Source organism: Muntiacus reevesi, chromosome 2 (genome assembly GCF_963930625.1).
Source record: "Muntiacus reevesi chromosome 2, mMunRee1.1, whole genome shotgun sequence".
Taxonomy (NCBI): domain Eukaryota; kingdom Metazoa; phylum Chordata; class Mammalia; order Artiodactyla; family Cervidae; genus Muntiacus; species Muntiacus reevesi.
Genome location: NC_089250.1, coordinates 28,831,648 through 28,855,963, shown reverse-complemented (window position 1 = coordinate 28,855,963; position 24,316 = coordinate 28,831,648). Strand labels below are relative to the sequence as shown.

General features: G+C 40.8%; 1 protein-coding gene across 1 annotated transcript; it reads left to right on the top strand.

The window, feature by feature from the left end:
• The first annotated feature begins 251 nt into the window (after nt 1–251).
• CDNF (cerebral dopamine neurotrophic factor) lies at nt 252–21,801 on the top strand. The gene is made up of 4 exons (XM_065921153.1): nt 252–503; nt 12,208–12,335; nt 13,414–13,555; nt 18,456–21,801. Exons 1-4 carry the CDS (start codon nt 389–391, stop codon nt 18,632–18,634), a joined length of 564 nt encoding a protein of 187 aa, XP_065777225.1. The 5' UTR covers nt 252–388; the 3' UTR covers nt 18,635–21,801.
• The last annotated feature ends 2,515 nt before the right edge of the window (nt 21,802–24,316 follow it).

Genomic DNA, 24,316 nt, shown 5'->3' with positions numbered 1-24,316 from the left:
CCCACCCACTGTGCCCCGGCCCTTGCCGAGGCCGCCCGCCTCGCCGCCAATCAGCGTGAACGTCCCGCCTTTTCTGTCGCGCAGTCGGCGATTAGCTAGAGTGAGTGTCTCCCCGCCCCGCTGGGGCAGCACGGCGTGAGCTATATTACGCACGCGCAGGTCGGGGAGGGTGGGGGGTGGGGCGGGGACGAAAAGGCTCCTTCGTCCCACCCTTCCGTACCTTTTCCTTGACAGCCAATGGAAACTCACGGTTGAGTTGCGTCATTTGTCCTAGCAACTCCGGGTAGATTCATTGCATCCCAGGCTCCTCGCCGCTTCGTCCTGCGGGCGATACCCGCGCGGCTGTTCTTTTCGCAGGTGGAGAGGAGTTTGAAACTGCTGGCTCAGCATGTGGTGCGGCGGCGCAGCCGCAATGGTGGCCTTTTGCGCCGGACTTTGGGTCTCTAACCCGGGGCGGGTGCAGGGCCAGGAGGCCTGGGGGATCCTGGGCGCCGACTGTGAAGGTGAGCGGTGTGAGACCTGCTTGCATGGCGGTGGCACCAGGTCACAGCGCAGCTGTTTTTAGCTTTGGCGTCTCCCAGCCTTGGCTATAAATAACATTTCACTCAGGAATGCGGGCCCTGGCCCTGGTTTCTGATCGCCTTCGTCCAAGCCTAGGCAAACGTTCGAGCTGGGCCCAGTGACACCTTCAGACTGCGTTCTTGGTCTTGCTCTATTAAACCGCCGCAGTCAAAGCTGGTGCGTTTGGATGTGGACTCGATTTTGTGCACACACGTCTAGCTGTACAGGCACGTGCTGCCCTAACCCAAATTAGTTTGTAACTCCCAAAAAGACAAAACGTGACAAACTGTCTGTAATTGAGGTGAAATGGCTTAAATCAGAGGACAGAATTAACATTTGTTAGGACTTCACATGGAAAAAGCAATGGCACCCCACTCCAGTACTCTTGCCTGAAAAATCCCATGGACAGAGAAGCCTGGTAGGGTGCAGTCCATGGGGTCGCCAAGAGTCAGACACGACTGAGCGACCTCACCTTCACTTTTCACTTTCATGCATTCGAGAAGGAAATGGCAACCCACTCCAGTGTTGTTGCCTGGAGAATCCCAGGGATGGCGGAGCCTGGTGAGCTGCTGTCTATGGGGTCACACAGAGTCGGACACGACTGAAGTGACTTACACGACTGAAGTGACTTAGCAGCAGCAGCAGCAGCAGGACTTCACAGGGAAAAGGTGCTTTACAAAGGAGTACTTTAACTCGTTAGAAAGAGGAGGAATACAGAAGAATCAGTCCTTTTCTGTTCACAGAATCTCCTCTGTGGACTTGCAGGTAGAATATGTGGGTCTACGTCCCACTCGGCCTTCTGGATCCAACTGGCACTGTACCTGGTTCTTGAAAAATCAAGTTGATAATACCTATCTCAGAGGGCTGTTAATGAGATCAAAGAAGATAATTAGCTGTGCTAGTTCCTCCCTCTCTGGGTTTTACTTGTGGCTTAGCTGGTAAAGAATCCGCCTGCAATGCAGGAGACCTGGGTTCAATCCCTGGGCTGGGAAGGTCCCCTTAGAGAAGGGCATGGCAACCCACTCCAGTATTCTTGGACTTCCTTGGTGGCTCAGACGGTAAAGAATCTGCCTGAAATACAGGTGACCCGGGTTTGATCCCTGGGTTGGGAAGATGCCCTGGAGAAAGGAAAGGCTACCCACTCCAGTATTCAGGCCAGGAGAATTTCATGGACTGTATAGTCTATGGCGTCCCCAAAGAGTTGGACATGACTGAGCGACTTTCACTTTCACTTAAAATTTCTTCTCTTCATGGCTATGATACTGCTTTCCCCCTGCTTTTGCTTCCTATCTCTGTGTGCATTTGTTTGACAGTATCTTTGTAAGTTTCTAATTCTCTAGCCATGGCTTCAATGTTAGAATTTTCCAGAATTCCACCCTCTGCCCTCCTGTCTTCTCAGTCTACACACTCTTCTGTGCAATTGGAATTGACCTTCCCATAGTCGGATTAATCCCAGATGTTTATACCTACCCAATCTCCTTTCTGGAGTCCCAGACCTTGCATCCAATTGACAACTGAACACCTCTACTTAGATATCTTCTACTTCAAACTCAACAGAGTCATAAACCAAAGTTATTTTCTGCTCTCCTTCTCAGTCCTCCAAGTCTGTTATGCTATGACACCAGTGTATAACTAGTCCACTAGACTAGACTTCTCTCCCTGATCCCCTAAATCCATCAAACACTGGGGCTACTGATTCTATCTTCTGACTGACTCTGCTTCTTTCTTCTGCCAGCTCCAGTGCCTTGTTACCAACATTCACCATTTTCAGCTGCCACAATTGCATCCTTTCCCTAGATGGTGATCATGTAATCCCCATATGTAGTATATTTTACTGATCTTCCAACTTCCTCCAGGGGGGTGCCTCCCTTTTGTATCTAGTACACGTCTCATAGTGTTGAGAAATCATTTTGGCTTCCTCCGTGTGTGCCTTCCTTGACAGTCAAGACTGTTTCTCTTCCCACACCATCTCCAGCAGTTACCATGGTGCATAGTTCAATTCTGTTGAACATGCGTTATATAGTGCTTCAATAACAGGTTACATAGCTTTTAGTGAGTCAAAAGTATATCATTCAAAGTGCAAGTTAGAATTCCCAACTTCCATCATCTAGGCAATACATTGACAGAGCAACAGTTGAAGTGTGGATATCATCTGAAGGTGTATTTGAGAACAGAGAAGGAGCTTTGAGGCATCAGAACACAGGGTTTCTTTTGCAGGAAGAGGAGAATCAGAGGTCACCAGAAAGCTTTAAAGATGGTTTCTGCATTGATCACTACAGCAGGTATCTCCTTTGCATACTTGGTCTATTTGCTAATTAAACTTAGCAAAATGCATGTTTTCCACATTCTATCAGTAACACTCAGCACAACTGATCAGTCAGTCCCTCCCTTTTAACACTTTCTTCACTGTCTCCTGGGACACACTCATTCTTTGTTCTCATCCTACCTTATTGGCTTCTTATTTCAGTCTTTTCCAGTTCTTTACATCTTTTCAACTCCTACACAATGGAGTTACATCACACTGAGACCTGGGATCTCTCCCTATCCTGTGGTCTCATCCTTTAGCACCATTTTACTGTTCAGTTCAGGCGCTCAGTCATGTCCAACTCTTTGCAACCCCATGAACTGCAGCAGGCCGGGCCTCACTGTCCATCACCAACTCCCGGAGTTTACTCAAACTCACGTCCATTGAGCCATCCAACCATCTCATCCTCTGTTGTCCCCTTCTCCTGCCGCCTTCAATCTTTCCCAGCATCAGGGTCTTTTCCAATTACTCAGTTCTTTGCATCAGGTAGCCAAAGTATTGGAGTTTCAGTTTCAGCTTCAGCATCAGTCCTTCCAATGAATATTCAGAACTGATCTCCTTTAGGATTGACCAGTTGGATCTGCTTGCTGTCCAAGGGACTCTCAAGTCTTCTCCAACACCACAGTTCAAAAGCATCAATTCTTCAGTGCTCAGCTTTCTTTATAGTCCAACTCTCACATCCACACATGACCACTGGAAAAACCATAACCTTGACCAGACGGACCTTTGTTGGCAAAGTAATGTCTCTGCTTTTTAATATGCTATCTAGGTTGGTCATAACTTTTCTTCCAAGGAGCAAGCATCTTTTAATTTCATGGCTGCAGTCACCATCTGCAGTGATTTTGGAGCCCAAAAAAATGAAGTCTGACACTGTTTCCACTGTTTGCCCATCTATTTGCCATGAAATAATGGGACCAGATGCCATGATCTTAGTTTTCTGAATGTGGGACTTTAAGTCAACTTTTTCACTCTCCTCTTTCACTTTCATCAAGAGGCTCTTCAGTTCTTCTTCGCTGTCTGCCATAAGGGTGGTGTCATCTGCATATCTGAAGTTATTGATATTTTTCCCGGCAGTCTTGCTTCCAGCTTGTGCTTCATCCAGTCAAGCGTTTCTCGTGATGTACTCAGCATATAATTTAAACAAACAGGGTGACAACATACAGCCTTGACATACTCCTTCCCCAATTTGGAACCAGTCTGTTGTTCCATGTCCAGTTCTAACTGTTGCTTCTTGACCTGCCTACAGATTTCTCAGGAGGCAGGTCAAGTGGTCTGGTATTCCCATCTCTTTAAGAATTTTCCACAGTTTGCTGTGATCCACACAGTCAAAGGCTTTGGCATAGTCAATAAAGCTGAAGTAGATGTTTTTCTGGAACTCTCTTGCTTTTTCAATGATCCTTTTCTGTCCTTTATTGTGCCAATCTTTGCATGAAATGTTCCCTTGGTATCTCTAATTTTCTTGAAGAGATATCTAGTCTTTCCCATTCTGTTGGTTTCTTCTATTTCTTTGCATTGATCACTGAGGAAGGCTTTCTTATCTCTCCTTGCTATTCTTTGGAACTCTGCATTCAAATGGTATGTCTTTCCTTTTCTCCTTTGCCTTTCACGTCTCTTCTTTTCATAGCTATTTGTAAGGCCTTTTTGCCTTTTCAGAAAACCATTTTGCCTTTTTGCATTTCTTTTTCTTTGGGATGGTCTTCATCACTGCCTCCTGTACAGTGTCATGAACCTCCATCCATAGTTCTTCAGGCACTCTATCAGATCTAATCCCTTGACTCTATTTATCACTTCCACTGTACAGTCGTAAGGGATTTGATTTAGGTCATACCCGAATGGTCTAGTGGTTTTCCCTACTTTCTTCAATTTAAGTTTGAATTTGGCAATAAGGGGTTCATGATCTGAGCCACAGTCAGCTCCCAGTCTTGTTTTTGTTGACTGTATTGAACTTCTCCGTCTTTGGCTGCAAAGAGTATAATCATATAACTCCAGATGTACATACCTAGCTGCTCCTTACTGTTTGCGGTGTCAAATAGTGTATCACTGTTCTCTAGAGAAACAGACGAAGAAGATACATACATATATACATACAGATAGATTTATTATAAGGAATGGCTCTCCTGATTATGGAGACTGAGATATCTAAAGTCTGTATTGTGGGCCAACAGGCTGGGGGCCCAGGAAAGTTGATGGTGCATTATTAAGCAGTCTGCTGGAGAAATCCCTCATGTTTGGGAAGGGCAATCATTTTTGTTCTATTCAGGCCTTCAGCTGATCGGAAGAGGCTTATCCATATCATGGAGGGCAATCCGTTTACCTAGAGTTCATGGATCTAAATGTTAATCTCATTCAAAAACACTCTCCAAGTGGATGCATATAAAATTAGTTGTCACAGTTGTCTAGAAGTATCTCAAACTTCACTGAAGTATGTCTAGACTTAATTCCTGGGACTTCCCTGGTGGGTCCAGTGGCTAAGACTCTGCGTTCCCAGTGCAGGAGGCCTAGGTTTGATCCCAGGTCAGGGAACTAGATCCCACATGCTGCAACTAAGACCTGATGCAGTCAAATAAATAAAAATACATTTAAAAAAGACTGAATTCCTACTGAGCTTCCCAGTTTAGCAAATGACAAACTCCACTCTTACAGTATCTCAGGCCAAGATCCTTGAAGTCATTCTTGACTTTTGTCTCTGCCCACACCTTTGTGACTCTTGCATGCCACATCTAATCCATTAGTAAATTCTTTTGGCTTTGCCTTCAAAATACATCCAGCATCTCATCACCTCCAAGGCTCCCACCTTGGTCCAAGATAGGCAGCTATTTTAAGAACCTCCAAACTGTTTTAGCTCCTTGCCTTCTTGTCCCCCTGCCAGCTATTCTCTGAAGAACCTCCAGAGGCATAATTTAAAAGTCATGTCAGACCACTGCACTCCTCTCAAAACCTTTAATGGCATCCCTTCTCAGAGCAGGACCCAGAGTCCCTACCATAGCCCCAAGGCCCTAGGTGACCTGGCATGCTACTGTTTATTTGACCTCATTTTCTACTACCCTCCCTCTTCATCACTCTACTTCCCCAATATTGGTTCCCTGACTGTTCCTGGTGCTGCCAAGGACACGCCTGCCCTATTCTTCCCTCTGCCTGGAAAGTTTCTCCCCAGCAGTACACTTAATCTGTTTTCCCATTTCCTTAGGTTTTCTGCTCAAACACAACTTTATCTGAGAGACCTTCCCTGACCACCCCATTTAGAATAATACTATTACCCTGTCGCCCTCTATCCTACTTACCAAGTTGATGTTCCTTCATAGCCACAAGATGCTTTTATTTATTCACTAGAATGTGATCCTTGAGAGTAGGAACTTTGTTTTTCCAGCAGCCTATAGAATACTGTCAGGCACTTACTAATTGCTCAATAAATGTTTGTTAAACCCACAACATGGCTATTATATTTAGTGTTCTGTTCTTATTAAATAGCATAACAATCATGTTCTAAAAATGGACATTTCTGGCCCTTCAACTGAAAACAACTAAAAACACTGGATAAAATGAAAAATATGAAGTGTAAGTTAGGAAGGCCTTGTTGTTTGTTGTTTAGTTGCTAAGTCGTGTCTGACGGTTTTGCAACCCCATGGACTGTAGCCTGCTAGGCTCCTCTGACCATGGTGTTTCCCAGGCAAGAATACTGGAGTGGATTACCATGTCCTTCTCCAGGAGATCTTCCCAACCCAGGGATGGAACCTATGTCTCCTGCATTGACAGGTGAGTTCTTTACCACTAAGCCACCAGGGAAGCCCAGGAAGGCATACTCAGAGGCCAAAAACAATGTGAAAATGGGAACTAAAAGAGGTAAAGGGACCCCTGACGCTGGGAGTTTTCTTGAGGGTATTTGCCACCCAGGCGATTGGAACTTAGATTTTTCATGGCTATAAAATAAAAAGAATGAATACAATAAAAAGGAAGGATAAAGATATAACCCAGAACCTTCTCAAGTTAGGCACATAATAACTGGATCCTCCTCCGATTAGTTTGAGACCCTAGAGAGCTAGACCTTCATTATAAAAAGTGACCTGGAAATAACCACAACTCTACCACCATCTCTAGGGACTAAAGGGAATTGTAGTACTTGAGCTTTTTTACTGAATAAAAGGGAAAACAAAAAACACCTCCTAATCACTCATACTCACAAGTTACCACACATATGCATTGAAGTCCAAATGTACACAGCCAACCTGGGTGATCCAAAACATCTCAAACTGACAATTTAGTCTAAAGGGATTTCAAGTAGGTATGAACAAATGTTAACCTCACTGATAGGAATCTACCTTCAACCCAGTCCCACAAAATTCTAATAATTCCAACAAAGTTCTCAGAAAGAAAGCTCACGATTAGAAAAATCACAAGTACATGGGAAGAAGAGCATCCTAAGTGGCATCCGGTTGAGACAAGACAGAGGCAGCATACCTGGAAAGGCTTTGGGGATGAGCATTATCAGGCACAGAATATAAACTGTTTATTATATATAAAGAAATGAAGGGATTGAAAATATGAATAAAGGGCAGGAGACTATTAAAAATATTTCCAACATATGTTTAAAAGAACCAAATAAGCATGCACAAACAGAAATTAGTAGGATTAGGACTTCCCTGGTGGCTCAGTGTTGGAGAGTCCACCTGCCAAAGCAGGGGACATGGGTTTGATCCCTGGTTTGGAAAGATTCCACATGCCTCAGAGCAACCGAGCCCATGTGCCACAACTACTAAGCCCACGAGCTCAACTTCTGAGGCCTGTGTACCTAGAACCCATGCTCTGCAATAAGAGAAACCACTGCAATGAGAAGCCCAGGCACTGAAACTAGACAATACCCACACGCAGCAACGAAGACCCGGCCCAGCCAACAAATAAAAATAAGTCAATAAATAAGAAATAAGTGGGACTAACAGTGGATTAGACAGAGCTGAGAGAAAGAATTAGAGAGTTGAAGACTGAAGAAATTGTCAAGAAGGAATCACTGAGTGATTCTGAGAATAAAAATACGAAACAGAGATAAAGGTACAATGTGGATCAAGAGAAAAATTCCCACATATTTTAAGTGGACTTCCAGAAGGAGAAGAGAGAGGTATGGGTGGAGCAAAAGAGATGATAACTCATTTTTCCAAGCTGATGAAAATCACCCAAAATCACAGATTTTGAAGTCCAGCATATTCCAAACAGTATAAATGAAAATAATTCCACATCTAACCTCATCAGAAGGAAACTGAAAAACACAAAAGGAAAATCTTAAGCACAGAAAAAGAAGACTGGTAAAACTTCAAAGGAATGGCAGATTGTCAGATGATTCAACGTTGAAAGGGCTGAAGTCACAGCTAATTAATATTAAATAGTATAGCCAGGATTAGGGCCCAGAAAGTTTGACTTCAGAGCCCAAGCACTGAATCACTACTAAACCGCCTCTGAGTATGGAGTTGGGAACTAATTTATTCAAGGCAGTAGTAAAAATAAAATTGGAATGACGAGTTTATTCAAGAACTTCTGGTTATTCTTAAAGTCTCAATGCATTATAACATGTATCTTTTTTTTTTTTTTTTTTTTTTTTTTTTTTTTTTTTAATATTATTTTATTAGTTGGAGGCCAATCACTTTACAACATTTCAGTGGGTTTTGTCATACATTGACATGAATCAGCCATATCAATCTATAGATTCAATGCAATCCCTATCAAGCTACCAACGGTATTTTTCACAGAATTAGAACAAATAATTTCACAATTTGTATGGAAATACAAAAAACCTCGAATAGCCAAAGTAATCTTGAGAAAGAAGAATGGAACTGGAGGAATCAACCTGCCTGACTTCAGACTCTACTACAAAGCCACAGTCATCAAGACAGTATGGTACTGGCACAAAGACAGAAATATAGATCAATGGAACAGAATAGAAAGCCCAGAGATAAATCCACGAACCTATGGACAGCTTATCTTTGACAAAGGAGGCAAGGATATACAATGGAAAAAAGACAAGCTCTTTAACAAGTGGTGCTGGGAAAACTGGTTAACCACTTGTAAAAGAATGAAACTAGAACACTTCCTAACACCATACACAAAAATAAACTCAAAATGGATTAAAGATCTAAATGTAAGACCAGAAACTATAAAACTCCTAGAGGAGAACATAGGTATAACATGTATCTTATTCCTAGGTAGCAATTCCCCCTGGTCCTGGCACCAGCAAGACTAATCTGGTGTCTTTTTCCATCCAAAATCAAGTGGAACAGATAATGTGGGACCAACTTCAGTTCTAGACGGTGTGGATGGAACTGCTGAAAACAATGTTCCTAGTTTACTAATTAGTTAGTTTAATAATTTTAACTAATTAGTTACTAATTCGTTTAATAATTTTAACTAATTAGTTACTAATTAGTTTAATAATTTCACTAACCTGATTTTAAACTTTATCATTATCTTTAGAAAAAAGTTGTAGCTCTTTTCCTGCAGGTGGCATTGTTATATTTTTTAAGTACTAAGTTGTAAATACTCAAGTTACAAGACAAAGATTGTTGCTGTTGTCCAGTTGCTAAGTCGTGTCTGACTCTTTGCGACCCCATGAACTGCAGCATGGCAGGCTTCCCTGTCCTTACAAAGATTGTAAGTCTACATCAAAATATCCAACCAAATGCTTTTTACAGGAGATGAGTTTGGGCAGAAGAAATCTTTCTCTTCTACAGAAAAACCTATAATAAATATTTAAAACTAAAAATAGAAGAGACTTGGAAACAAGTATAAAATTTATTTTAGAGTGATTTTCTTAAAGAGTGGAGAAATGGGATGGTGTTTGGTGTGGGGGAGGGGTGTTGAGGGAGATTTTGTTGCTTTTAAGATGTGAGAATTAACAGCATGTTCATGGGAACAATACAGGAAAAGAGAGAGGCCAGAGGTGCAGGAGCAGGGAGCTGATAGATCTACTTAGCAGGTGGAAGAGTTGTCACACTTCATTCATAGAATTAGAGTAGACTCTGCTGGTACAAGTGCAGTAGAGGTGGTGACAGAGGCAAATGAGAGTTCTCTTTTGTTGCTTTTTTTTGCCCCTTGAAGAAATGGAAAGCAGGATCAACCATGACGATGGGGTGGAGGTGTTAGGCAAGGCTTGCTAGAGAGCTGCTGTGCAGTCGTCCTTTTGGGAGTGGGAGAGAGTGTGGGTGAGGTCCACGCAGTGGGATTTTTGGCCGAACTGGTGGCTCATTGAAATCAGCAGTCATGAATTAATAGCAAGACCAGTGAGCCTGGTGGTGCAGTTTCCTCCAGCCGGTGTTAAATGAGTGCAGGTGTCAAGTGGGTGGAAAGAGGTTTCGATCAGATTTTGCTGGGTGAGTCCAACAAAGGAAAGAGATACAAGGGAGTTGAATTTGTGTGAAAAGGAGTGATTGTAATGTTGAACCACAGAATCTGGGCTGGGTGAGGAAGCATGGTGGAAAGGTAGCTGAACCAATGTGACCTGGCGGGGTCAGAGAACTGTTGGTGCTGGGATGTTAGAGGGTGTGAGCCGGGAAGATGGCAGATGAAGATCAGACAATGGAATGTTTCCACTGAGAATACAGCAACTGGTAATGACTGGACCTAAGGGTATGACCACAGCAAAAATGTGTTTGGAATATTAATCCTTTGTCAGTTATATAAGTTGTAAATACCTTCCTCCAGTTTGTGGCTTGTCTTATCATTTGCTTATGATTTATTCTGCATTTACAAAAGTAGTTAATTTTGATGTAATTAAATGTACAACCTCTGATTTGGTATCTTCTTTAAGAAATTCTTCCTTATCCTGATGCCATGAAGAAGATGCTTTCCTCTAAAACTTGTTTTGTGGCTTTTCTCTTATGTCTTTATTCTCCTGGGATTCACATTTGGGTCATTTCCGATAGGGATCTAAGTTGATCTTTTCCCATGGTATATGGTCCGAGTATCATTTATTGACTTGTGCATTTTTTCCCCACTGATTTTTAACATTGCTTCCATCCTATACCAAGTTCCTCTAGATTTCTGGATTTGTTTCTAGTCTCACTTTTGTTCCACTGGCTTTTTTTCTGCACCAGTCCCATCATATTTTAAATACTATAGCTTTAGAATTATCTTGATATCAGTAAGATCTACTCCCCAAGTTCCTTCTTCAGAAATTTCTTGGCTTTCATTTGCTCTTGTTTTTTCATATGTATTTTTGGATCAGTTCGTCAAATCTGATTTGACAAAACCTTTTGGAATTTTTAATGAGCCCTGGTGGCTCACCAGTAGATCATCTGCCTGCAATGCAAGAGATGCAGAAGATATGAGTTTGATCGCTGGGTCAGGAAGATCCCTTAGAGAACGAAATGGCAACCACTCCAGTATTCTTGCCTGGGAAATCCCATGGAAAGAGAAGCCTGGTGGACTACAGTTCATAGGGTTGTAAAGAGTTGGACACGACTAAGTGACTAAATAACAACCATAGAATTTGCTGCTCTTCCTTATGATATTCCCCTAAAATTCTCTTTCTAATATTAGGGCTGCTTTGTTCCAGCACAAGCTCTGGTCTCCATCTCCTTTTCAGCTTGCTTGGACTACACACCTGCCCCTTTGAGCTAGCAACATGGGAAAGCAGCTCCTCCTGTTAACCTAGTGGATGAGGCTGTGGACCAGAGTGAGACCTCCTGGGACCAAATTGCCTCGACCATTTACTGGGCAATTTCACTGGCCTCTCTCTGACTCAGCCTCTTCATTTGTAAAATAGAGGTAGAAATGTATCTACATCAGAACTCTGATCTGAGACTGGAATGAGTTCATCCACATAAAGTACTCACAATGGTGCCAATAGCCAGTAACTAGGGTTGTTCTTTGGCCTGTGCCTCTTCTGATCGTCATCTCTTCACTAACTTTGGACCCTGGGACTGAATATGATTGTTTAGATAGGGGTTCAAACTGGAACAAAGACACAGATGCAGACTACCAAGGAACTTCATTCAAGACACACACTTTGGTTCTTTTCTGTGCTTTACCAAAACTATCCCTAGCATCATGTCCCAGAGGAGGCTGGCTATATGTTCCTATAGGGTTAGTGACATTCTCATATTAGGTGGGAAATTCTCATATTTGAGAGTGGAACTTGGTTTCACAGACTGGATTGATTCAATAAGCTTATGCTATTCACGGCCCAATACTAAGCTAATAGGTACAGACCCCAAACCATTCTTACCTATAATATGAATTTGTTGTCACAATGCACTGAATCATACTTTTTTATTTGGTGGGAGGGACATGTACGTAGGTGTGGTAGTGGTGATATTGTACATAAATACACAAATACATAATTTCTTTGTTCCTTATAGTATGTCAAGAATTCTTGAATCGATTCTACAACTCTTTGATAGCCAGAGGAGTCAACTTTTCTCTGGACACCATAGAAAAAGAATTGATCAACTTTTGCTTGGATGTCAAAGGAAAAGAAAACCGCCTGGTATGGTAAATTTTCACCTTTCATTTCCCCCTGTGCTTGGAGAAAACTGCTGTTTCATTTCTTATCTTGAGTTTAATGTTCTCCTGTTTGGATGCTTGCCCCAAGCATGTTCCCTGTAGAAAGCTAGCAAAAATTGATCTTTCAGGAAAATGGAGTCAATGTATTTTCACCTAGAATATGTCTGGTTTCATTTGGCTTTTTGGAAAAAACACAGGCAACCAACTCCATGAGTTCTTAAATGAAATTATTTACTATACAATTGAATTCCTAATAAGAATTTATTTACTGTTCTAAGTGTGGGTAGACTTTACGTTTTTAATCAAGACAATTAGTGAAACCTATCAAAATATTTTTACATCATTATTTATGCATAATTAATGAAGTATTTTTATTATCTTGAAATGGTGTTTCCTGGGTAAACACAAATGACTTGTTCCAATATACTGTCTTTATAGCACTAAAGACAATCTGGGGCCAATTTACTTTGCCTAAAATTGTTGTATTGAATTTGTCAGTTAAATTCGCCTTGTTAACTGCTCACCACTGACACACTATAAAAATCTCAGCATTGTCTGCACCATTAAGTTTTATATTCTTAAATATAAAATGCTTTTCAGGTAGCCTGAAAGGCAGTACAACATGATGGAACAGGGCATGGACCCCAGAACCAGAAGGCTAGATTTTTAAATTAATTCAGTCTCTTCTACTTGCTGGTTGGGTGACCTCCAGTTGGCTTGGGTGTGAAATAGGTAAAGTTCTAGTACTAATGTCACAGGCTTGTTATGAGAATTAAATACATCAATATCTTTAAAGCCCTGAGAGTAGCATCTGACATAGACAAAACATTTAGCAACTATTATTTCTTATCATTAGTCTTTAAGTTTAATGTGAATTTCAGGGCACTTCTAATTAGGCTGATCATGGGAATGGAGTCATTGTTTTTTGTGTCTTAGTGAGTAGGGGTTAAATTTAAGATCTGGGCCTTGAAAACTAGGTTAACCGCTTTCTCACTTCTTGAAATTATACTGCTTGCTTTTTCCAGTGTCTGGGACCCTAAATTCTCTTTGCTCCCCTTCAGTGCTACTATCTAGGAGCAACAAAAGATGCCGCTACTAAGATCCTAAGTGAGGTCACTCGCCCGATGAGTGTGCACATGCCTGCCGCAAAGATATGTGAGAAGCTGAAGAAGATGGACAGTCAGATCTGTGAGCTGAAATATGGTATAATGGAGTTTAATGTTTTCCCCCCAAATGTCCAGTGTATTGCCAATTCCCTAAACATGGGGCCAGGTTTCTCAACAATCAGTGTTAGAAGAAAAGGAATTCTACACTTGCTAATAGGATGCTGGGCTCCTGGATGGGTTCAGTGTTGTCTGAGCTTCTTTCACGAAAGAAAAGTGAATTCTGGCACAATCAGCATTAGGTGAAGCTGCCCACCCAAATGGAAAAATTTAAACTCTTAAATCACCAAGACATTTTCAACTACATATGTCAAGGAAAAGTTCAAAATATCAAAGGAAGGGCTTCCCTGGTGGTCCAGTGGTTAAAACTCTGCCCTTCCAACGCAGGGGGCATGGGGTGCATCCCTGATCAGGAAACTAAGATCCCACATGCCATGTGGTATGGCCAATTAAAAAAAAAAAAAAAATCAAGGGAGCAGCTATTCATGGTGACTTAGCTCTTGGTAACCTATTAAGATCAAAGGTGCATCTACTCAAAGATAATATAAGGACCCTGAAGTTTTAAATGGGGCTCTAATATTCTTCCTAGGTTTATCACTCTGCCAGGTTTAACTTTTAGGAAATAGGTTAATCACATCAAATCAGATTTTGCCTGATGAAATAGACTTATCAAGGGTGCCAAAAATAAACAGCCAGAAAAGGAAGATGTCCTATTTAAAACATTATCCTTGGCCTTATAAATTTTGCATACATATATCTATTCTTATACAGATAATTTGTATCTGGGCCAGTCTTTGGGGTAGATGGAAAGGACTTATAGAAGGCTGGAGAATTCCGCCTTTAGCCTATCCTTTAACCCCTGAAGTTCCACCAGGAAAAGTCCATTTCTTTTGTTTATGTCACTGTTTCACCTTACATACGTGGTGTAGTATTTTAAACTACCTAAGTAATTAGCACCCAACTCCAAATCATTAATACTTTAGTCTTATTTTTCAACATAGCTGTGTAATATACCTGTGCGCCATAGCTACACATCTGGCTTTAAAAAGATTTAATATCTGGAAGATATCAAAGACAACCTGTTTCTCAAATGGGCAAGGGCAAGCCCTAACTTACAGGGTGGTGATGATGGACTAGCATCTTTTTCTTGGCTTCCAAGTAATGAAGTGGAAGGAGGAAGCACTGAGTCCATAGAAAAAACAGTTCCCAAAGGGACAAAACTTTACTGATTCTTTCATTTAGCACATTTCTTTTGAATAATTTCTGCTATGAGCAAGTTATCTTACTGGGCTCCTTGAATAATAGACAAATTCATCAGATATTATTGAGAAGAAATGAATACTTAACTAATGTTTGGACAATGCTGGCCACTAGAGGCCCCTGGGGAGCCATGGACTGGATTTACTTTTGGTATCAACCTTTCCCCTGTAGCTTTAGGGTGCCATAGAGAATTTTCTTTTTAAATTGATATCAAATGATAAGTTCCCTAGAATAACCTCAAGAAACTACCAGCACCTAAAAGAAAGTAATTTTCTCCTTCAACCATTTATCGTGAATAGACCACTAGTTCTAAATTTTTCCCAGCTTCTTTTTGGTGAAAAAGTTGATATTGAACAGGGGCCTTTGAGCTGTGGAACACTAAAATTTGGGCTATAAAAGCTTCTACTCTTAAAGGTATTCCGTCATATCAGCCATGAAATTAGCAATCAAGATAAGTGTAGATTTGGAATATGTTTTCAGTCAGGAAGGTGTTAGTTGGTTTCTCACCTGAGATGATGTGTCTGCTTTCTCTGTTTTTTTTAAAAGAATAGGAATCACTGTTAAAAATTGTAAAGATTCTCAAATTTATGGTTACCGGTGGGGGAAGGGTGGCGGGAAAAGATAGTTAGGGAGTTTGGTATTGAGATTTACACACTGCTATATTTAAAATGGATAACCAACAGGGACCCACTCTATAGCACAGGGAACTATGCTCAACGTCATGTGGCAGCCTGGATGGGAAGGAAATTTGGGGAAGAATGAATACATGTATATGTATGGTTGAGTCCCTTTCCTGTGTATCTGACACTATCACAATATTGTTAATTGGCTACACTCCAATTGAAATAAAAAGTTTAAATTCAAAATACACACACACACAAATGTAAGAATTCTCTGGAGCACAGAGTGTAGTGAACCTCCAAATAAAAAGGGCTTTATATACAACTTTGATTTATTTCCAGCTCTACTGAGATATAATTGACATATAAAAGTTTAAGTTGTAAGTGTAAGTGTACAATTACACTTACAGTGTAAGTTTAAGGTGTAAAATATGTTGATTTGATAAACATATATTGTAATATGATTACATTAGCTAATATCTCCATCATAATCATGTAATTACCAATTGTGATGGTTAGCGAACAGCTCCATTATATCATCTAATTACCCTTCCTTTTTTGTGATAATATTTAAGCTCTACTCTCTTAGCAACTTTCAGATATATAATACAGCATTATTAACTGTCTTGACCATTTTGTTCTTTCTCAGGACTGCTTTGACTATTCGGGGTCCTTTGTGACTCCATTCAAATTTTAGGACTTTTTTTTTTTCTATCTCTGCAAAAGTGCCACTGGCATTTTAGTAGGGATTACATTGATTCTATAGATTGCTTTGGATAGTATAGACAATTAATTTTTAAAAAACTTCATGTTATTTGTTTTTGGCTGTCCTGCTTTATTCGGGCTTTTCTCTAGTTGTAGTGTGCAGGCTTCCTACTGCGGTGGCTTCTCTTGTTGCAGAGGGCTTCCCAGGTGGCGCAGTGGTAAAGACGCCGACTGCTAATGAAGGAGACACAGGAGACGTGGGTTCGATCCCTGGGTGGGGAAGACCTCCTGGAGTAAGAAATGGCAACCCACTCCGGTATTCTTGCCTAGCAAATCCCATGGACAGAGGAGCCTGGTGGGCTAGTCTATGGGGTCACAAAGAGTCAGACACGATTAAGCACGCCACACTCAAATACTCAGCTCCTCCTCTTGCAGAACACAGGCTCTAGGCATGTGGACCTCAGTGACCGCAGTGCACAGGCTTGGCAGTCCACTTGTGCTCTAGAGCAGAGGCTGAATAGTTGTGGCCCAGGGGCTCAGCTGCTCCGTGGCATGTGGAATCCTGGATTGAAACTGTGTCCCCTGCGTTGGCAGGTGGATTCTTATCCACTGTACCACCAGGGAAGTCTAGTATGGACATTTTGAATTCTTCCAAACCAGAAATATGGGATCTATTTCCATCTGTTCGTGTCTTCTTCAATTTCTTTCATCAAAGTCTTGTCATTTTCTGTGTACAGATCTTTGACCTCCTTGATTAACTTTATTCCTAAGTCTAAAATTCAACTTTTAAATTAGGATATACTTACTGGAAAATTTTGATAAGTCACTTGACAGCTATGTTAGGTCATTAAAAGGCTTTTAAATGCCACGTTCTTTTATGTAGAGGTCAAAAAGAAATGCTTCAAAAGATGTCAAACTGAAAAAGTCCTAGGATGCCACTAATTTTTAAAAAATAATAAAAAAAATATTTTAGCCACACCATGCAGCATGTGGGATCTTAGTTCCCCGACCCAGGATCAAATCTACCCCACTTGCAGTGGAAGTGTGTAGTCTCAACCACTGGACAGCCAGAGAAGTCCCAGAACCAATAGTTGAATAAGTCAACTGAAGTGCTGTAGCTACGCGCAAGCATGCATCTAGTGGCTGGGGAGGTGGGGAGGACACTTTCCTTTGAAAGAGAAAAACTGCCCCTTTCTGAATCAGAAATCATAGTCACGAGTATATGAGCTTAAGTCATGAGCTTAATTAAGTCATGAGCTTAATTTTTTTTTCTATTTTTGGGCTTGGCAATAGAGAAGTAGCTGAGTTCTTCACATCCTCTGAAGATAATCTGTAAATAGGGAAACAATAGTCTTGCTAGAGGAGTTAGATGCTGGTGATAGATCCTATTGACAAGAATGTTAGGGACCAGACTGGCTGGTACAGAAGCACCAGCATTAGAGAAGTTGGTATACCCCAAAGGACTATAAATAAACTCTGTGTGGTTTGGTAATCTCAGTAGGGAAGGGGGGATCAGGTGAGTTTAAGCTGAGATCGAAAACAGCTAAGGATTGGTGAGAATGCTCCTAATTTCATTCATGTGTTTGGGTTTCTTTAAATTTGTATTTAAAAGCTATCTTAAATTCTTTATATTGTATTTATATTCTTTAAATTTATATTTTAATATTGTATTTAAATTCTTTAAATTTGTATTAAAAACTAATTTGTATTAGTGCTTTGTAATATATATGCTCATCTGTTTTACCTCAGACATATCTTTCTATAAAAACTGAACCATGGGATTCCCCTGCAGCCTACTGGTTAATATTTCACTTTCCAATGCAAGAGGTACAAGTTCAATCCTTGGTTGGGTAGCTAAGATCCCACATGCCTCACAGCCAAAAAAACAAAACATGAAACAAGCAATATTTTAACAAATTCAATAATGACTTTAAAAATGGTCCACATTAAAGAAAAACTAAAAGAAAAAGTGAACCATAACTTTCTAGTAAATTATAATCCATGGCTTTCAGTTGGCCACACACACAAGGCCATCCCAAGGCACCACCCTCTTGATTCCCTTCTTTTTTCCTTAAAAGTAGCAATTATGATGCGGTGCTATTCGTTTTACAAACGCTTCATAGGTCCCTGTTTTGCGGTAAGTATGATTCCATGGAGAGGAAATCTGACAGATCATGAGTTATCCTAATAGCTTTGTATATGATACATTTTTCTTAGGTATGTCTTGGTTTCCATAGAAATTGGAACCCTTCCCCACTTTGGATCACAGGGTAGACAGTACCAAGATAAGTAACACCATTTGCTTTTCTTAGTTTTTTTTTTTTTTAATGTATACCTTTCCTTTTTGTCATGAAGAAAAGAAACTGGACTTGGCATCAGTGGACCTGTCCAAGATGAGAGTAGCAGAGCTGAAGCAGATACTGCATGGCTGGGGAGAAGAGTGCAGAGCCTGCGCAGAAAAAACCGACTACGTGAATCTCATCAAAGAACTGGCACCTAAGTATGCAGCGTCGCACCCCCAAACAGAACTTTGACTCCTGGGGGCCAGCGCACCATTGACTATAATTAGTGACAAAATGTCTCTCTAGGATATGGATGCATTGGTTGAGAGGAACCAGGAATTTCAATATGTGTGGTCTCAGACTTTTTGTTTGGATATGACACTTCAGAATTGGTTACCTGGGTTTATAAGTAGAACTGTTAGTATTAGTAGTTTCTTAAATCTGCAGTGTACCAAAACCTACAAGTGCCTTTCTCAAAATTTTCTGGTATGTGAATTATCATTACCTATCTTCTTAAACTGGGAAAAGTGAACCACTGAAAAATCAGTGGAGTAAATTGATTCTAAGCAGGAAGAGAGTGCTCAGAAGCTATCTGTATACTCATTTTTAATTAAATATGTTGGATTAGAGAAAGACAAATATCATGTAGTGAAAAGTGAAAGTGAAAATTTCTCAGTTGTGTCCGACTCTTGGTGACCCCATGGACTATACAGTCCTGAAATTCTCCAGCCCCCCCTTTTTTATATTTCACATATAAGCAATATTATGCGACATTTATATTTGCTTATATGTGGAATATAAAAAAGGGGCACAAATGACCTTATCTACAAAACAGAGTCACAGATGTAGAAAACAGTCTTATGGTTACTGAGGGTGGGTGTGGGGGAAGGATAAATTGGGAGATTGGGATTTTTTTTGGGGGGGGGAGATTAGGATTGATACACACTCCTATGTATAAAATAGGTAACTAAGAAGAACGTGCTGTGTAGCACAGGGAACTCTACTCAATTACTCTATAATGGGCTACATGGGAAAAGAAGTTTTTAAAAAGTGGATGCATGTATGTGTATAATTAATTCACTTTGCTGTAATACCTGAAACTAACACAACATTGCAAAGCAACTATACTCCAATAAAAAAATATTGGATTAGGACAAAAGAAAAAAAAAGATGTTTAGCTTACCTAATTCCTAACTTCAACACAAGTGATGACCTGGTGAAATCAGAAGTTTTTTAAAAAGTAAACTTTGTATTTAACTGTAAATTACTTTACCTTCTGGGGCTTCCCAGGTGACTCAGTGATGAAAAATCCACCTGCCGATACAGGAGACACAGAAGACACAGGTTTGATCCTTGGGTTGGGAAGATCCCCTGAAGTAGGAGATGGCAAACCACTCTAGTATTTTTGCCTGGAGAATCCCATGGACAGTATTCTTGCTTGGAGAACCCCATGGACAGAGGAGCCTGGAGGGCTATAGTCCATGGGGTTGCAAAGACTTGAACGTGACTGAGCAACTGAGTGCACACACACACACACACACACACACACACATCTACACTCATACTGCTAATTGAACCAAGCTCAAGGTTGTCTGCCTTTCTTCCTACCACATATTAGACAAGCTTATTTATTTTGACTCTGCTGGGTCTTCATTGAGGTGTGCAGGCTCTCCAGTTGTAGCATGCAGGCTTAGTTGCCCAGAGGCATGTGGGATCTTAGTTCCCTGACCAGGGATTGACCCCTCGTCCCCTGCACTGGAACATGGATTCTTAACTGCTGAACCACCCGAAAAGGGAAAGTCTCTAGACAAACTTTTGAGAGAGGATAGAAGCTTATTAAGACCAGCTGCAGGCAACATGAAGCTTTATGGGTCTTAGTGCTATTTTATCAGATTTAAATTGTAAAATCATCTTTGGTTCCATTTTCTGGTCACATAAGAATATGGTACCCATTGTAGATGCGGCTGGCTCTGTGTGGAGGTGAAAGAGGGAAGCGACCACAGGGCAGTTAGAGGGAATGTCCTGGTGTATGGAAATGTCCTATATCTTGATTGGGGTGATGGTTACATGGGTGAATATGACTGTCCAGTTCATCCAGCAGTATAATTAAGATCTGGGCATTTTATTGTATGTAAATTACACCTAAAATACTGCTGTAGAAAAATTATTTGAAAATTAGTTAAAGTCAAGTGATTCAAAACATCTTATTTGTTTAGGAATTGCATTTGCTTAAAGTTGCCAAATGATCCAGCAATCCCACTCCTGGGCATATATCTAGACAAAACTATAATTTGAAAAGACACGTACCGTGTGTTCATAGCAGCACTACTTGCAAAAGTCAAGACGTGGAAACAACGTAAATGTCAACTGACAGATGAGTGAAGAAGGAAGATCTGGTCTGTATATACAGTGGAATGCTAGTCAGCCCTGAAAAAGAATGGCATTTTGTGCCATTAGTAACCACATGGGCATTATGCTCAGTGAAAATGTCAGAGAAAGACAAATACTGTATGCTGTCATTTGTATGTATAGTCTAAGAAATTAAAAAAACTAGTGAATATAACAAAAAAGAAACAGACTCATAGATACAAAGAACAAACTAGTTGTTATCATTATTAGCCATAAACAAGAAATAATGCCAGATAACAGCAACATGGATGGATCTAGAGATTATGATACTCAGTAATGTAAGTCAGAAAGAGACAAATACCAGATGATATTGCTTATACGTGGGCTCTAAAATATGACACAAATGAACTTATCCAAAAAACAGAAATAGACTCACAGACATAGTAGACTTGTGGTTGCCAAGGGGGAGGAGATTGGTGAAGGAAGGAATGGAAGTTTGGGTTTAGCAGATGCAAACTATTATATATAGAATGGATAAACAAGGTCCTACTGTATAGCACAAGAAACTATATTCAATATCTTGTGACAAACAGTAATGGAAAATAATATGAAAAAGAATATATATATATGTACAACTGAGCCACTTTGCTATACAGAAGAAATTCACACAACACTGTAAATCAAGTAAACTTCAATAAAATAAAAATTAAAAAATGAATTGCATTTACTTACTAGGAGTTCTTTTGTGGAGTGGAGTGAAAATTTCCAGACTGTAAGAATACATTAGAATATAATTTACACTTTTAAATGCTCCATAGGTAAAAGTGTTTTCAGCTAGGCAGTTAGGATACAAGTGAACTTGTCAGGGATTAGCAGCTAGTAGCAAAAATGAGAATAAAAAAGTTTTCATGTGATAAATAGCCAAAATGGTTACTGTTTCTGAATTTTTGTCATTATGTGTAAAGCTCCCTACTTTACTATTAATTATAAGAGCCTAATTTTAGGCTTTTTACAACCTTCATGTTTGTTTTTCTTTAGTGCATTTTGAACCTTTTGAGAAACTAATCATTTGAAGATAATCTGATCTTAAAATCGGGTCATATATCTGTCTCATTTTTTTAGGATGTCAGTCTAGGTAATAAGAGCACTGTGCAGCAAGTCATTCAAACCCATGATGTTTAGTCTGGTATTTCGAAGGGTATTTACTTTCAGGCAGTGCCACTCAAACTTCTCCAGGTGTGTATACAGGTCACCTGCAAAGTGAAGGTGGAAGTCGCTCAGTGGTGTCCGACTCTTTGTGACCCCATGGACAATACAGTCCATGGAATTCTCTAGGCCAGAATACTGGAGTGAGTAGCCTTTCCCTTCTCCAATGGATCTTCCCAACCCAGAGATCAAATTCAGGTCTCCCATATTGCAGGCAATTCTTTACCAGCTGAGACACAAGGGAAGCCCACAGTTCACCCGAGGATCTTGTTAAAATGTGGATTCTGACTCAGTAGGATTGGGCAGGACCTGGGACTCTGCATTTCTAACAAGTCCCCAAGTGATGCCCAGGCTGCTCTACTAGGGACAACACTTTGAGTAGCAAGGGCCTAAGTCACCAGTCCTGAGTTTGACTGATCTGTTTCCTTCTGCTAAACCCACTAAGGTTTTTGATAGAGAGAGCTGAATATAATAATAACAATAAAACAAACAACAACAAAGGCACAAGAGTTGACTCTCTCACATAAATGAGGTCTAGATGTAGCCAGTTCAGAGTGAATATGGCAGTTCCACGAATATTAGGGACTCAGCTCTTAGCTTTCTGCTTCATTTCCTAGTGGTGGATTCTTTTCTTAACCCACAGTCCAAGCTGGCTGCTGGAACTCCTGGTTCCAGGAGTGAGAAGGTAGAAAAGATTTGTCTCTAAGCTGAGCCAGCTCTTATTTTGGGGTATACTTGCTTTACAATGTTGTTTATTTCTGCGGTTCAACGAAGTGAATCAGTTATATGTATACATATATGCCCTCCCTCTTGAGCCTCCCTCCCACCCCCATGCCATATCCCACCTCTCTAGGTCATCACAGAGCACTCAGCTGAGTTCCTAGTGCTGTAAGCTCCTTGTGCTTCCCACCAGCTGTCTATTTTACGCATGGTAGTGTATAGACGTCAGTCCTAATATTCCAGTTGACCTTACCCTCCCCTTCCCCCCTTGTCCACATATCTGTTCTCTACATCTGCCTCTCTATTCCTGCCCTGGAAACAGGTCCAGCAGTACCATTTTTCTAGGTTTTAAACATATGTGTTAATATACGATATTTGGTTTTTTCCCTCTGACTTAACTTTATTCTGTATGACAGATTTTAGGTTCATCCACATCACTACAAATGGCCCAATTTCATTCCTTTTTATTTAGCCAGGTTCTTTAGAGCAGCCTTTCCCTTCCCTCTCCCTTCACTCCCAGTCCCCAAGTTCCATGTCCCACTCAATACTCTGCTTATGTGTCACTGACCAGAACTTAATCACACGCCAAGCCCTGCTACAAGGGAGTTTGGGAAATAATAGCCTTTAATTGAGTTTATTGCTGCCCAAATAAAATCAGGATTTTTTTTTTTTTAATTGAGAAGGAAGGGGGAGAAAGAGTTTGTGACCACAAGCCATCTCTGCCACACAGCACACATTTTTCTTCCTGTGAAACTTAGTTATAATTCTTGGTTGCTGTGTTGTTGTTTAATTTCTAAGTCGTGTCTGACTCTTTTGCAACCCCATGGACTATAGCTCGCCAGGCTCCTCTGTTCAAGGGTTTTCCCAGGCAAGAATACTGGAGTGGGTTGCCATTTTCTTCTCCAGGGGATCTTTCCAACCCAAGGATCGAACCTGCATCTCCTGCATTGGCAGGTGGATTCTTTACCCCTGGAGCGACCAGTGAAGACCAAATATAATTGTTGTTGTTGTGCTGCTGCTGCTGCTAAGCCGCTTCAGTCGTGTCCAACTCTGTGCGACCCCATAGGTGGCAGCCCACCAGGCTCCCCAATCCCTGGGACTCTCCAGGCAAGAACACTGGAGTGGGTTGCCACTGCCTTCTCCAAAGCATGAAAGTGAACCGTGAAAGTAAAGTCGCTCAGTCGTGTCCTACTCTTCACGACCCCATGGACTATAGCCTACCAGTCTCCTCCGTACGTGAGATTTTCCAGGCAAGAGTACTGGAGTGGGTTGCCATTGCCTTCTCCAAATTGTCATTGTATTAGACCTTAAATACTTCCCCCTCCTTGCTATTTGATTCTATCGTAAATGTATGTAGCTCAGTTTTTGTTTTTTTGTTTGACAAGAAGAGGCTACTGTTTTTCTATTTTATTTTCATTTAAAATGGCCTTCTATCTCTTCCTCCCTCTTTTTCTTGTGTGTGTGTGTGTGGGCATGTGCACGTCTCTGTGTGTGCATTTTTGGGGTATGCTTTTACCCAAAATCCATAAGCACACATGTTAGAAGTCAGACAATATGACTTCAAAGCGTAACAAAACTCTGGGCTAAAAACTCTCATCTAATCAGTGGCAGTCTAGGGCAGATATTACCCCTAATCTACTCTAGAATTCAGAAATTCCA

Bases quoted from the DNA above. Each gene is read 5' to 3' on its own strand.
- CDNF (XM_065921153.1), top strand. From the start codon at position 389: ATGTGGTGCGGCGGCGCAGCCGCAATGGTGGCCTTTTGCGCCGGACTT. The intron at 504-12,207 runs GTGAGCGGTGTG...TGTTCCTTATAG, and splicing joins CCTGGGCGCCGACTGTGAAG to TATGTCAAGAATTCTTGAAT. The intron at 13,556-18,455 runs GTATAATGGAGT...TTTGTCATGAAG, and splicing joins GATCTGTGAGCTGAAATATG to AAAAGAAACTGGACTTGGCA.